The 13,268-nt window shown below is 43.8% G+C and overlaps 1 protein-coding gene across 1 annotated transcript in view; it reads right to left on the bottom strand.

Moving 5' to 3' along the window:
- The window catches only part of LOC140197645 (E3 ubiquitin-protein ligase RNF166), a 29,522-nt gene that overhangs the window by 8,063 nt on the left and 8,191 nt on the right, over positions 1–13,268 (bottom strand). The window contains exons 2-5 of the mRNA XM_072257914.1: positions 12,207–12,360; positions 8,831–8,943; positions 2,655–2,787; positions 310–417 (exon numbers count right to left, since the gene is read on the bottom strand). Coding sequence (XP_072114015.1) covers positions 310–417; positions 2,655–2,787; positions 8,831–8,943; positions 12,207–12,360 — 508 coding nt within the window. The remainder of the gene's footprint in view (positions 1–309; positions 418–2,654; positions 2,788–8,830; positions 8,944–12,206; positions 12,361–13,268) is intronic.

Genomic DNA, 13,268 nt, shown 5'->3' with positions numbered 1-13,268 from the left:
TACTCTGCCTTTAAAATGAACCTTCCAAAGTGGGTCACTTCACACTTTTCTGGATGGACTGCCAGATCAAAGAACTTCAACCTGTAATTGCCAGTCCTTCATCGACACTGGGTCTAATCTAATTTGCCTCAGTCCTTCACACCTCCACTAGAGGTTCTGCAACAGTTCACAAAGGCAGAACGTCCCCCCTCTCCCCACCTTTAAAGGGGCAAATAGGGACAGGTGAAAAATGCTGGCTTTCCTAGTAATGAACGCATCTTGAGTACATTTTTAAACCTTCTACTGGATACAATATGGAAGCATACTTACCACAAAGAAATCATAACTGAACTGGTGTCGTAGCAAAAGGTGCTGAATGAAGTTCCTGCTCTGGTAATTTGGATCTCCCCAGGGCATCGACACACAGATGGGACAGACCTGCAGAGGAAGGGTGCCAAAGTTTAGCTGGGAAGAATGGCTTGTGGATAAGCATCTTCACTACAAGGCAATGGCTGGAGAATCTGTGAGCAAGGACAAACTTTGTCTGCAGGCTTCATTCAACAGCAACCATTGAACTTGCTATTCATAGCAACTCTCTAACAAAGAATTATGAGCTTGAAAATCCTCCATGTGATGTTCTGGTTTGTAGCCCTGATAGAAGCTCACTACCTTCTCAGAGCTACCATCGACAGGAAGCACAGAAGCATGAAGTCCCATATCACCAGTTTCAACAACACAAGAAATCCTGCAGATGCTGGAAATCTTGAGCATCACACATAAAACGCTTGAGGAACTCAGCAGGTCAGGAAACATCTATGGAGGGGAGTAAACAGTCGAAGTTTTGGGTGGAACCCTTCATCAAGACAGGGAAAGAAGTGAGCAGAAGTCAGAATAAGGAGGAGGAGGCTGGGGGAAGAGTACAAGCTGGCAGGTGATTGGTGAGACCAGGTGAGGGGGTGGGGAGTGGGTTGAAGTAAGAAGTTGAGAGGTGATTGACTTGCTGAGTTCCTCCAGTATTGCGGGATGAGAAGATGGCGGTGCGACGCAGCTCGCAGCGGCCACTTCGGTGAATGATATTTGTAATCTGTCAAGTAGGGGACCGTGCACAATCCTGATTTGATGGAGACAGACATGAGAGCACGGAGGAACATCTGGTGAAACTTCTGAAATGCCTGCTTCGCTGCCGCTGCTACTGTGTGATCCAGAATCTCCGAAGGGGAAGGCCCCGAGTCCTCAGCTTTGCTTGCTGCTCGGCGGCCGGGGCGGGGTCAAAGTGCTCGGCAGAGGATGGTACTCGGTGCTTGGTGTCGGAGGGCTGGTCGGAGGCTCGAAGTTTTCGGACGGACTCAAGAGTCCGCTGCGGTCGGGTGCTTCTAATGGTGCTGCATCGGCAAGTTTGCGGCGCTTTGGAAGTTCATGGCAGGGAGAGTTTCTCCCTTCTACCGTCTGCGTGAGATGATGAGGCTATCGGGACTTTGAGACATTTTTTTATCGTGCCCATGGTTTCTCTTTACCAAATTACAGCATTGCTTTGCACTATTGTAACTATATGTTATAATTATGTGGTTTTGTCAGTTTTAGTCTTGGTTTGTTCTGTGTTTTCTTGTGATATCATTCTGGAGGAACATTGTATCATTTTTTAATGCATGCATTTCTAAATGACAATAAACGAGGACTGAGTGTCCTCATAATCTAAAGTAATCTAAAGTATTGGGTATGTGTTCCAGCAAGTTCAAGAACAGTTACTTCCCTTCGACTATTTGTTTCTCAAACCAACCTGCACAATCCTAATCACTCCTTCAGCATAGCAACATATGACCACTTTGATAAGTTTCCATAAAATTTACTTTTCTTTTGTTCCAATTGTGTTCTTCCTTGTAAAAAAAAGTTTAATATATTAGCTTGATTTTTTTTGTGAATGCTACTTATCTGATGCTATGTCCCTGTGATGCCGCTGCAAGTAAGTTTTTCATTGCACTTAGGCATGCATGTACCTGTGCATAGGGCAATAAACATGATGCTGTCTTTAGACATTGGCTTTCTCTCCCTGGACCATCATGGATCACCTCTGCCAGTCCGATATTTTGTAAAACAGTCATTCCAGAGGCTCTTATAGTCACAGACGTAAGTTTCCTCAAGACAACATGGATTGTCAGGTCCTACAGAAGTTATGACTGTGTCCAGCATGAATCAGTAGGAAATAGCAACATCTTCAAACTGTAGAACTAAGAGTTCAAATTCCACTCCAGCCACCAATCAGTTTTCTAACAGATATACCCACACTGTAAATAGAAACAGGAAATGCTGTAAAGACTCAGCAAGGGCCACTTTGTATTTAAAGAAAGAAATACCTCACAGATGCGTCCCGACCTGCTGAGTACACGATTTTCTATTTCATTTTAGATTTCCAGTATTTGTTAGCTTTTTTTTCATTTTCATTAATAGTTAATATTTCAACTCTGCATAGCATGTTGAATGTTTTTGATTCCATGCAGTAAGCAGCAATTGAATAGATACATAGAGAGGCGGGGCTTAGAGGGCTTGAGCTGGAGATAGGAAATTGGGACTAGCTGGGTGGGCACTGTGGTCAGCATGGACTGGTTGGGCCATGTTGTTTTGCACTATGACTCCAATTAGGAATGCTTTGTTAGAACAATAAAACATTGAAGACCTACCACTCGCTGATGATCCAAGTAATGAGTTGTTAGGCAGTGTTGAGTTAAACTGATCTCATCATAATTCCTCGCATGGCAATACGGACAACTGTATGTTGGCAGTATCTCTGTTGATCCGATTGGTTGAAGGGAACTTGAAAGTAAAAGGAAGGAGGCAATATATTAATTTTAGGTCCCAGCATTAAAAAAATATTCAGAGAAAAGAAATTCACTTTATTGATTCTCCTTTCACCAGCCTGAACGCTCATTTGTAAATGAAAAAAATCTGTTGGAAGTATGAAATAGAAAGCCTTTATTTCAGTTTTTTTTATTATTAAACACCCATTCCCTCCACCACTGGAACACAGTGGATGTAGTATGCAGAAATGTACTATAGTTCTCACCTACACTTCTCAGATAGCAACTCTGAAACCCATGATCACAACCACCAAGAACACTGCCCCCTGCTGGCTTCCCTCCAACTTGCCCACCTTCCCGAATTGGAAATATGCCGTCACTCCCTCAGTATTAATGAGTCAAAGCTTGAACCCAGAAAGATTTCAATTGTTCAGGAAAGTGACTCAACAACATTACAGATGCAGCAGAGAAAGCATCCCATCTGGATGCATTATGGCTTGATGCTGTAACTGCTCTGCCCAAGATCACAAGAAACTGCAGAGCATTGTGAGCATAGCCCAGTCCATCACAAAAATCAGCCTCCCCTCTATAGGCTCTGTCTACACTTCCAACTGCCTTGGGAAAACAGATGAGAAAATCAAAGAGCCCTCCAGCCACAGCCATTCTCCCTCATCCCCTCTCCCGTTGGATAGAGGAACAGGTACCACAAGGCTCGAGAATAGCTTCTATCCCACTGTTGTAAGACTCTTGAAATAACCGCTCCAGGATGAAATTTTGATCTCCCAATCCACCCCATCGTGGGCTTTGCACCCTATTATGTACCTGCTGTGCTCTTTCTCTGTAACTAGAACACCATACTCTGCATTCTGTTATTGTTCTTCATTTTGTACTACCTCAACGCACTTATGTTTGAAATGATCTGTCCAGATAGCATGCATATAAACACATTTCACCCTATCTTGGTGCAGGTGAAAATAATAAACAATTTATAAACACAGGGACAACTAGAGGTGGATAAGTTTATTGGGAATCATTGTGCAGGATTCCCTCAAGGTTGGGGGGGAGGGACGGGAAGGAGCACAAGCTGGACGGTGATTGGTGAAGCCAGGTGAAGGGGTGGGTAGGTGGGTGGGGCTGGTAGGTTGAAGTGGGGTGCATGGAGATGATAGATATGCTCTATGCCTTCCTTTTGCATTTTGCCAACTAGTGCTGCCACCTGCAGGGATAATTGAATATATAAACATAATTGAAACACTACATTCTGAATCCTGTTATTTCTGTTCCCTTTGGAACATTTTGATAGAAACCTAGAAAGCCTACAGAACAATACAGGCCCTTCGGCCCTCAAAGTTGTGCCGAACATGTCCCTACCTTAGAAATTACTAGCATTACACATAGCCCTCTATTTTTCTAAGCTTCATGTACCTATCCAAAAGTCTCTTAAAAGACCCTATCGTATTAGCCTCCACTACCATTGCCGGCAGCCCATTGTTTCAAATGATCTATATAAATGGCAATTTCTTCACCCTAGCTCAGTACAGGTGACAATAGTAAACAATTACCCAAAAGCAGGGGTGTATCTACAGAAAATAGTGCCTATGGCAAGCACTGAAATTGCGCCCCTGTCCAAACATCTGACTCCCATCTTTTAGATAACTTCACCATAATATCAGCTCAAAAATACAAGTCAGGCTCGTTAATCTTTTAAATAACAAATTATGGCACTACATGAAAATTATAACTGCACTTTCCTTGCTTTCACTGATGAAAATTGGTCTATGATGTGATCAAAGTCAGTTTTTTCAGTTTCTTCTCTTTCTACGCTCAGCAGAGCAAGATCACAGAGTCTGTCTTGACCTATGGAGGCTCTCAAATATGAAAGTATTAGTTTTAACTTGCTGAATGATCTCTCACAGCTGGCGATGGAAACTGTGATGGTTAGCATTATCTGAATTGCAATGCGAAGATCGGGGAAGATGCTCTCATCTCCATACTGAATAATAAATTCAAGAAGCTCTTCAGGTCTTGATATTTTCATGTTGACCCACCTGGATAGCAATATTCTGCAATCCAAAATTTCTTCATATAGCTGCTGTCCATCAACATCAGAGCTGTACAATTCACCCAAATTTTCACACTTCTTCTTTAGGTCGTTACTGTCAGCACCATAACACAGCCCCTCAACATCGAGAAGGAAACCAATCTTGGCGTCAGTGTCGTGCAAACGAGCGAACCTTTTGTCCATTTCTCTGTGAAGACGGTCGAGTGTTCCCTTCATGTCTCTTTCCATTTCCTCCTTAGCTGTTAACCCAGCGTCTCTCGAATTCTCATTAGCCATTCGTTTCTTTTGTCTCTGACGTCTTTCAACTCCAATATTCCATCCTTGACAAAGACCAACTCCTTCTTCGAGTGACTCACTGACCAACACTTCTCTTTCATCATAAAAATGATCTTGGAGGGCTTTCAAATCCAGGGCAGCATCGTGGAAGTTCATGCTAGGATCCTGCAGCCTCTTTTGAATACGGTGAATGCGAATGAGTACTTTGTTCCAAAATCCAAGCAAAATCAGAAAATTGTAACTCAACATGCAGTTGTACAGCTGCCTTGCGTCACTTCTTGTTTCACTGGTCTTGTTTTCATTGTCTGTCATGTCCTGGAGAACTTGAAGTATCTCCTCAAGGTACTTGTTGACGTGCTTCACTGCTTCTGTCCTTGCACTCCACCTGGTTTTGGACTCCGACTTAACAACCACAGGCATGGTGTCTTTGAGTTTTTCCCAGTGCTGTGTTGAAAGAGAGAAAAACACGCAGAGAGATTCGATGGTTCCAAAAAAACGTGACCATCATTGTATCCTGCTTGGCTGCATGTCCACCCACCAAGCTGAGTGAGTGATTGTCACAATTCACAAACACTGCCGGTTGTTTTTCTCACTTATTCTTTGATGAACACCACTTCTGTGTCCAGTCATCACAGCAGCGTTGTCATAGCACTGTGACCGACAATCTTTTAGCTCCATTTTGTCCTTCTCTAGCTGTTTCAAGATGTCTTCAACCAAGGTCTCAGCATCCTTCTGGCTTATCTGGATAAAACCAAGGAAGGACTCTCTAACACGGACTGTTTTCCTCTCAAAATCAACTTCCACATACCTCACTACTTCTGACATCTGCTCATGGTGTGCCTGATCAGGAGTCAAGTCGAATATGAGGCCATAATACTTGGCTTTACGATCGCTTCTCAATAAACTCTGGTGAACAGTGGATGCCATCATGTGGATGAATTCATTCTGGACATCCGGTGAAAGACGTGGATCCAGGATGACTTTCCAAATGAGTGAGATGTTCTTTTATGACAGGGGCAAAGATGGCCAGTAGTTTCAGTAAGCCAAGGAAATTTTCCACATTAGTGTCATCGTCTGGCTGAAGTGACTCCCTGTGTCCTCGCAAAGCCAGGTTCTGAGTCACAAGGAATTTTATGCAGTGAAGGATTCTCATCAAGATATCACACCACTTCTGCTTTTCCTTCTCAATCTGTGACTGAAATACCGCGTCAATAACTCCTCTGTTTCCAGCTAAATTTCTTTCCATTTCTTTCCACTGTGTGAAGCATTCCCAATGATTCTTGGCATTCTCATGAACACTAATCCTTTCAGGTGCTTTCCACTAGTTGAATCCACTTTCCTGCTCCAATGAGGATTGATGGTCTGACCGGGAATAGAGAAGACAACAGATACAAAATGCAGACTTTTTAGAAGGGGAATAGACCAGCCATGAGCAAGTCACTTCCTCACCACGACCATTTCCCAATTTCCCCTTGAATCAAGTTTTGTTCACTGAGTGGTTACTTGTTGGTAGGAAAGGCCCCTCACTGTTCTGGAAATACTTCAAACCCAATTTTATTATTTCTGTTCTCACGCGTCAGGCAGAATTGCTTTTCCAGTATCCTTGTCGAACTTCAGAAGTCCAATGTCATGCTGTTCAATCACTTCTGGTATGACAGTTCGAGGCTCTTTGACACCATCCAGTTCACTAGGTTCAGTGTCGTCAGGTTATCTCATCAGGTAAAATCTCATCAATAAAATCAATATCACCACCACCATCATCTTCCCCTCTTGTCATGTCCACATTCTCTGTGGCAGCCTCACTCTTAATCTCGTCATACTCGGATTTATCTGACTTGACTTCCTCCTTGGGTTGTGATGCATTTATACTTGATCCACCTTCGGATTCTAACAAACTTGTAGCAGGTGCAGGCGACTCCATGGAATGTGTCGAACTACTTGTTCCAGGCTTTTCAAAGAAGGGCATGAAGAACTTGCTCAACTTCTTGGCTTCCTCCGCCTCCAACTTCCGTCTCTTCCATCCTTCAGCTCCACTTTCATTCTTCTTCGTGAAGAAACATTTCATGGTCTTCTTACACAATGCTCTGCAATAAGGCCATCCTAGTGCTTCTCACCCATGATAATCAAAGACAGATCATACATCTGAAGAAAATTCTTTTTTCACTATTCGAGGACAGCTTGCCTGACTTTAATAGAAACTGCTCAGTGGCGCCCAGGGCACGTGCCATACCTGCCATACCTTAGACACGCCACTGCCCAAAAGTGTAATTATGTTTGGCATGATCTGTCTGTGTGGAAAACAATGCAAAAGCTTTTCACTGTATCTGGGCACAGGTGACAATAATTAGCTAATGACCAATGCTGAACAGTATGAGATATAACCTCAGTTTTGGTTGTCCTCTATGCAGGGAGTGAATTGAAATAACCGAGTTTGGAGCTAACATCGGGATTCAAAGCTGAGCCACCAGCACAGATGAAGAAGATGGAAACAACAAGTCCTCTGAGGCCTCAGATATGTTATTCAATCTCCAGAATTGCCAATGTTGTCAACTTATTGGGATGGGATCTTCGAAACAACCTGCTACAGGACCTCAGCAACACGAGTGGCATCTCTTTTCAGGCCCAGAATTGGGATTGTCATCTCTTGTCTCTCCTTGGAAAGGGAAATGTAGACCATTGCATTGGTCCTGACATATACTGGACAAAATTTGTCCTCTTCCACCACTGGAAGTTGGACAATGTTTAAGACCAAAATTGCTCATTTATGATGAAATTTGATGTTACTTTTTTTAACCCAGAGTGCTTGGAACAAGGGGCCATGGAATCAGTCTTCAAATATTTCTAAGTTAGAGGTAGATAGATCCTTGTTAATCAAGGGGGTGAAAGGTTACTTGAGGACACTTGAGATGCTGGAATTAATGGGTCATACAGCTGAGTGTGCACAGAGGGGAGGCCGATGTTTCAAGTCAAGGCCCTTCATTAGGACTGAGAGTATAGAGATAAGATGACTAGTTTAGGGAGGGGTGAAGGAGGAGCTGATAGATGATATGTGAATCCAGGTGAAGAAGGGTGATAGGCAGGGAAGGAGAGAGGAGAAAAGGAGCAGATGGAGCAAGGTGGGGGAAGGGTGCGTGTATTAGTATTGGCTTACTGATGTCATCTGTACTGAAATACATTGTTCCACCCAGACGGATCATTCCATACACAAGTACATCAAAAAGGAAAGAAAGAGAAGGTAGAATATAGAGTTACACATACAGAGAAAGTGCCTCTCCTACAGTATACAGCACATCACCTCACCCGCCCCAGATATCCTGCCTTCTCCTCCTCTCCTGTTGGACAGAAGAGACAGAAGCCTGAAAGCACGTACCACCACATTTAATGATGGCTTCTACTGCACTGTTATAAAACTATTAAAGGGTTCCCTGGTTTGATAAAGTATACTCTTGACCTCATAATCTACCCTGTTATAACCTTGCGCCTTACTGTTTACTTGTACTGCACTTGCTCTGCAGCTGTTCCACTTTACTCTGCAGTGCCACTTTACCTTATTCTAGTTCAATACACTGCGTAATGACTTGGTCTGTAGGAACAGAATGCAAGACAAGCTTTTCATTGTATCTTGGTACATGCGACAATAATAGACCAATTCCAATTCCAATACCAATCAATGCGGAAGGTTCCAGTTGGGACCACACATACTAATGGACTCCAGTCTTACCTGGGCGTGGCATGTCTTGCTGTGGGCTGAGCATGGGTGTTAGTCAATTGGTCAAAATCTTCCAGGTCCTTTGAGCAGGCTTTCATGTGCCTCCTCATGAAGATCAAGTACACCTGCACAAGATGCCACAACTTCAGTACACTGCAATTCTGCCATTTCTCAACATTATTTTAATTATTTGGAAAAAATCTCTAGCCACAGACTTACAGAATGGCCTATTAGCCCAGTCCTAGTTCTATGGAAGAGCGATCCAAGAGCAATCTCACTCCCTTGCTCTCTCCCCTGTAGAAGGGAATGAATCTGTCTCTGTGACAATCCCAGCCAATACATTCTGGACCATAATCACTTACTGCGCAAAACAAGTTAAATATAGACCAAGACACACAAAAGAAACTCAGCAGATCAGGCAGCTGTCATAAGAGGATGTTGGGAGCAGACCCAAATGCAAGACACAGACACTGAAGTACTAGGAACAGGACAAGGTTTATCAAGAAAACAAGGGGAGTCAGGAAGAAATGATGCTGGACATGGACACAGGCCCTGTGTCCTAGAAAGGGTCCCGGCCCTGCGTCCTAAAAAGCATCTTGGCCCTGCGTCCAAGAAAGAGTCCTGGCCCTGCGTCCAAGAAAGGGTCTGGGCCCCATGTCCAAGAAAGTGTCCTGGCCCTGCGTCCTAGGAGGGTCCTGGCCCTGCGCTCCAAGAAGGAGTACCTCGCCCAGCCCAGTGCCGGAGTTCCCTCGTCCTGTGCTGGAGTTCCCTCATCTTGTGCTGGAGATTCCTCGTCCTGCTCAGGAGTACCTCGCCCAGCCCGGTGCTGGAGATTCCTCATCCTGTGTTGGAGATTCCTCGTCCTGTGCTGGAGATCCCTCGTCCTATGCTGGAGATCCTTTGTCCTGCCCAGGAGTCCCTTGTCTAGTCCAAGCCATGTCCAAGAACCTCGTCTAGTCTAAGCCAAGTCCAAGAACCTCGTCTAGCCCAAGTCAAGGCTTTGTGTTCTTGTCCTGTCCATGTGCCTCGTCCTGTGCAGGAGTTCCACGTCCAGCCCTGTAGCCACATCTTGTTCTTGCCTAGATCCAGGGTCTGAGCCCGCATCAAGACCCAGGTTCTGGGTCCCTGTCCAGTCTCTGGCTCGGAGTCCTAGCCCAGGCTCCTATTTCCAAGTTCCTTGTCCTGGTCCCGCTTTCCTAGTCTTAGTCCAAGCCCAGGCCCGGTGTCCTTATCTCGTCGAGGGCCTGTGACCATGTCCAGTGTCATTTCTTCCTGACTCCTCTTGCTTTTTTGATAAACCTTGTCCTGTTCCTCGTACTTCAGTGTCTGTGTCTTGCATTTGAGTCTGCTCCCAACGCCCCCTCATGACAACAGCATTTATGGAGGGAGATGAACTGTTGACATTTGATGTCCTGTTGTAGATTCTCTGCCCAAAATGTTGACTGTTTCTCTCCATAGATGCTGCCTGACCTGCTGCGTTCCTCCATCATTTTATGTGTTGTTCGGGATTTCCAGCATCTGCTGAATTTCTTGTGTATCTAACTATAGACCGAAACTGAATCTTCCGGCACAGAGGAGGAGTTGCCAGCGTAGATCAGCCATCATCCTATTGAAGGGTGGGTCAGGCTTGAGGGCAAAGTTGCCTATTCCTGTTCCATTTCAAGTCATTGAGATGCATAAAGCTAGGTGGAACCTACATTTTATAAGGACCTAGAACAGTACAGCACAGTAACAGGCCCTTTTGTCCATGACATCTATACCAAGTATAATGCTAATTTAAACTACTTCCTTCTTTTACTGTGTGCTTGTGAATAATGATATCCTCTAAACTTTGCTAACTTAGAATCAAAATCTGGGTTGGAAGATCCTGCCTGTTGTATTTATTTTTCTGTCATTATTTAGCAATGAAGATGCACAAGTGCCTCAATTCCCTGCTGGACTGTTGCCCTATAAACTACTTTGAATACTCATTCTCTTATTCACTGGCACATTATGGCTGTTGAGTGAACCAAACATACAGTAAAATGCACTGCTACTAGTCAGCTGGGCTACACTGACAATGCCTTTGCCACCATGAAGAACAAGGGCCTCAAATATGTGGAGAACACACACCACTTCCTGCAAGTCACATGTTGTACTGCCTTATGAGACACCAACAGACAAGAAAATCTGCAGATACTGGAAATCCAGGCAACACACTCAAAATGCTGGAGGAACTCAGCAGGCCAGGCTGCATCTAGGAAAAGAGTAAACAGTCAACATTTTGGGCTGAGACCCTTCATCAGTCCTGAAGAAACATCGACAGTTTACTCTTTTTCAATAGTTGCTGCCTAGTTTGCTGAGTTCATGCAGCATTTTGTGTGTGTTGTTTTGCAAGTCAATGCATTTTACTTTTATAAAATTAAACTTGCATGAGTAAAATGGAATTTCATTTCACCCTGGGGTAACAAACTAATGTAACCTGAACACTAATTCCTCCAGCATTTTGTGTGTATTGTTAGGATATACCGACGTTCCCTCATCATTGTTGTTGGGCCGAACTCCCGCTCCAATAGGGTTGTGGGAGTACCTTCAGCAGCAGGACGCCCGTAGTTCAAGAATGTGGCTCACCACTACCTTCAGGGCAGTTAGGAATGGGCGATAAATGGTGACTGCATCAGCAGAACCTCAGCCATATAGGAACAAAACCTCACCAATACCTTTCAAAGTCTTTTCCCTGCGAGAGTCTCTTGCCAATGATGTGTTAGACTCTCACTTTGAGCATCTCAGTGTAAGGACTCGTGTCAACTTGCACTAGTGTCATTGTCATTTCTGCTGGATGATCTCCCAGTCCGTTTTTTGGGCCTGGCCGGGATGGCCATTCATGGGTCTGGGCAGTCAGTAGTCAAGGGTTCTGCCCGAGCCAATCATGTGCCCCCTCTTCTGCTGTTGTACCTGTGCCTGTGTGTTCCTGGAGAAAGAGCACACAGTGTCCATGGGTACATTGGGGGCTTTCTGGGATCAGTGGATACCACAGGGGCTTCAGTGTGTTCTGTACAGAGGTGACTATGACTTGAAGCTATTGACTATAAATTGTGTGAATCACAGAACACTGAAATATTGTAATAATATGATGCTGTAATCACTCAATGGGAAAATAAAACATCATTGTTGTTTTCACTTTGTTTTGCATATTTGTAAATTATGTATAATATACGTTAATTTAAGTTTACATTAATTTATATTTGTCCTTGTCTTATAATGTAGTGTGATGCTGCAGTAAAAAGATAATTTTTAAGGCATTTATACCCTGGGTGTGCATACCTATCAGAAAAATACATTTGAAATTAGTTTAAATGAATCTTGTTTAACTGGCACATACGTCAATGCAGCTAGCTGATTGACTAACCTCAGAGCCACAACTTTGGCATTTAGCTTTCTTGGACCTCAACAGCTTCTCGATGTCTGTGGCCAATGGCTCACTGCGAGAAGTCACCCCACGGCACAATGGACATTTCCCACCATTTACTGCGAAATTAGTGCAGTGGCAGCGTTCACAAAATCTGAAAGGAAAATTAAGAGCGAGAGAGAGACAGCAGTCAGGTTGTGGCTGGAAATCCGGGTTAAATCCAGTGTTGCTTTGGCAGTTTGAGGAACAGCATGTTTTATTAAGAGTGGTGACAAGAAATATGTCCACCACAGACATAATCCTTCCTACCATCAAGGACTTCTTCAGGAAGCAGTGCCTTGGGAAGACAACACCTATCAGTAAGGACCCACTCTATCCAGAACATGCGCCTTTCTCATTATTACCATGGGGAGGAGGTAGAGGAGCCTGAAGAACCACATTCAACATTTTAGGACAGCTTCTTCCCCTCCACTATCATATTTCTGAATATTCATGTACACTGTTTATTTAATGTAACTTATGACTTTTATGTCTTGCACTGTACTACCACCACAGAATAATAAATTTCATGTTATATATCCAGAAAACACAAGGTCAAAAGACATAGGAGCAGAATTAGGCCAAGAATCAAGTCTGCTCCGCTATTCGATCATGGCTGATTTATTTTCCTTTCAACCCCATTTTCCTGTCTTCTGTCTATAACCTAAAAATTCTGCTTTAAATGAACCCTGTAACTTGATTTCCACAGATGATTGTGAATTCCACAGATTCAAAATACTTTGACTAAAGAATTTCCTTTTCATCTCAGTTCTAAAGAGATGTCCTTCTATTCTGAGGCTGTGTACTCTGGTCTTACACTCTCCCACTGTTAAAAGCATCCTATCCACATCCACTCTCGCTAGGCCTTTCAATATTTCGTCGGTTTCAATGAGATCCTACCTCATTCTCCAGTAAATACAGGCCCAAAGCCATCAAACTCTCCTCATACATTGACCCTTTCATTCCCAGGTGTTAATACAATAACATGACTATAGATGTGCAATGTCCAGCTCTCTTCAGCCT

Source organism: Mobula birostris, chromosome 1, assembly GCF_030028105.1.
Source record: "Mobula birostris isolate sMobBir1 chromosome 1, sMobBir1.hap1, whole genome shotgun sequence".
NCBI classification, from domain to species: domain Eukaryota; kingdom Metazoa; phylum Chordata; class Chondrichthyes; order Myliobatiformes; family Myliobatidae; genus Mobula; species Mobula birostris.
The sequence above is the reverse complement of the archived record's forward strand: the minus strand, read 5'-3'. Positions and strand labels throughout refer to the sequence as shown.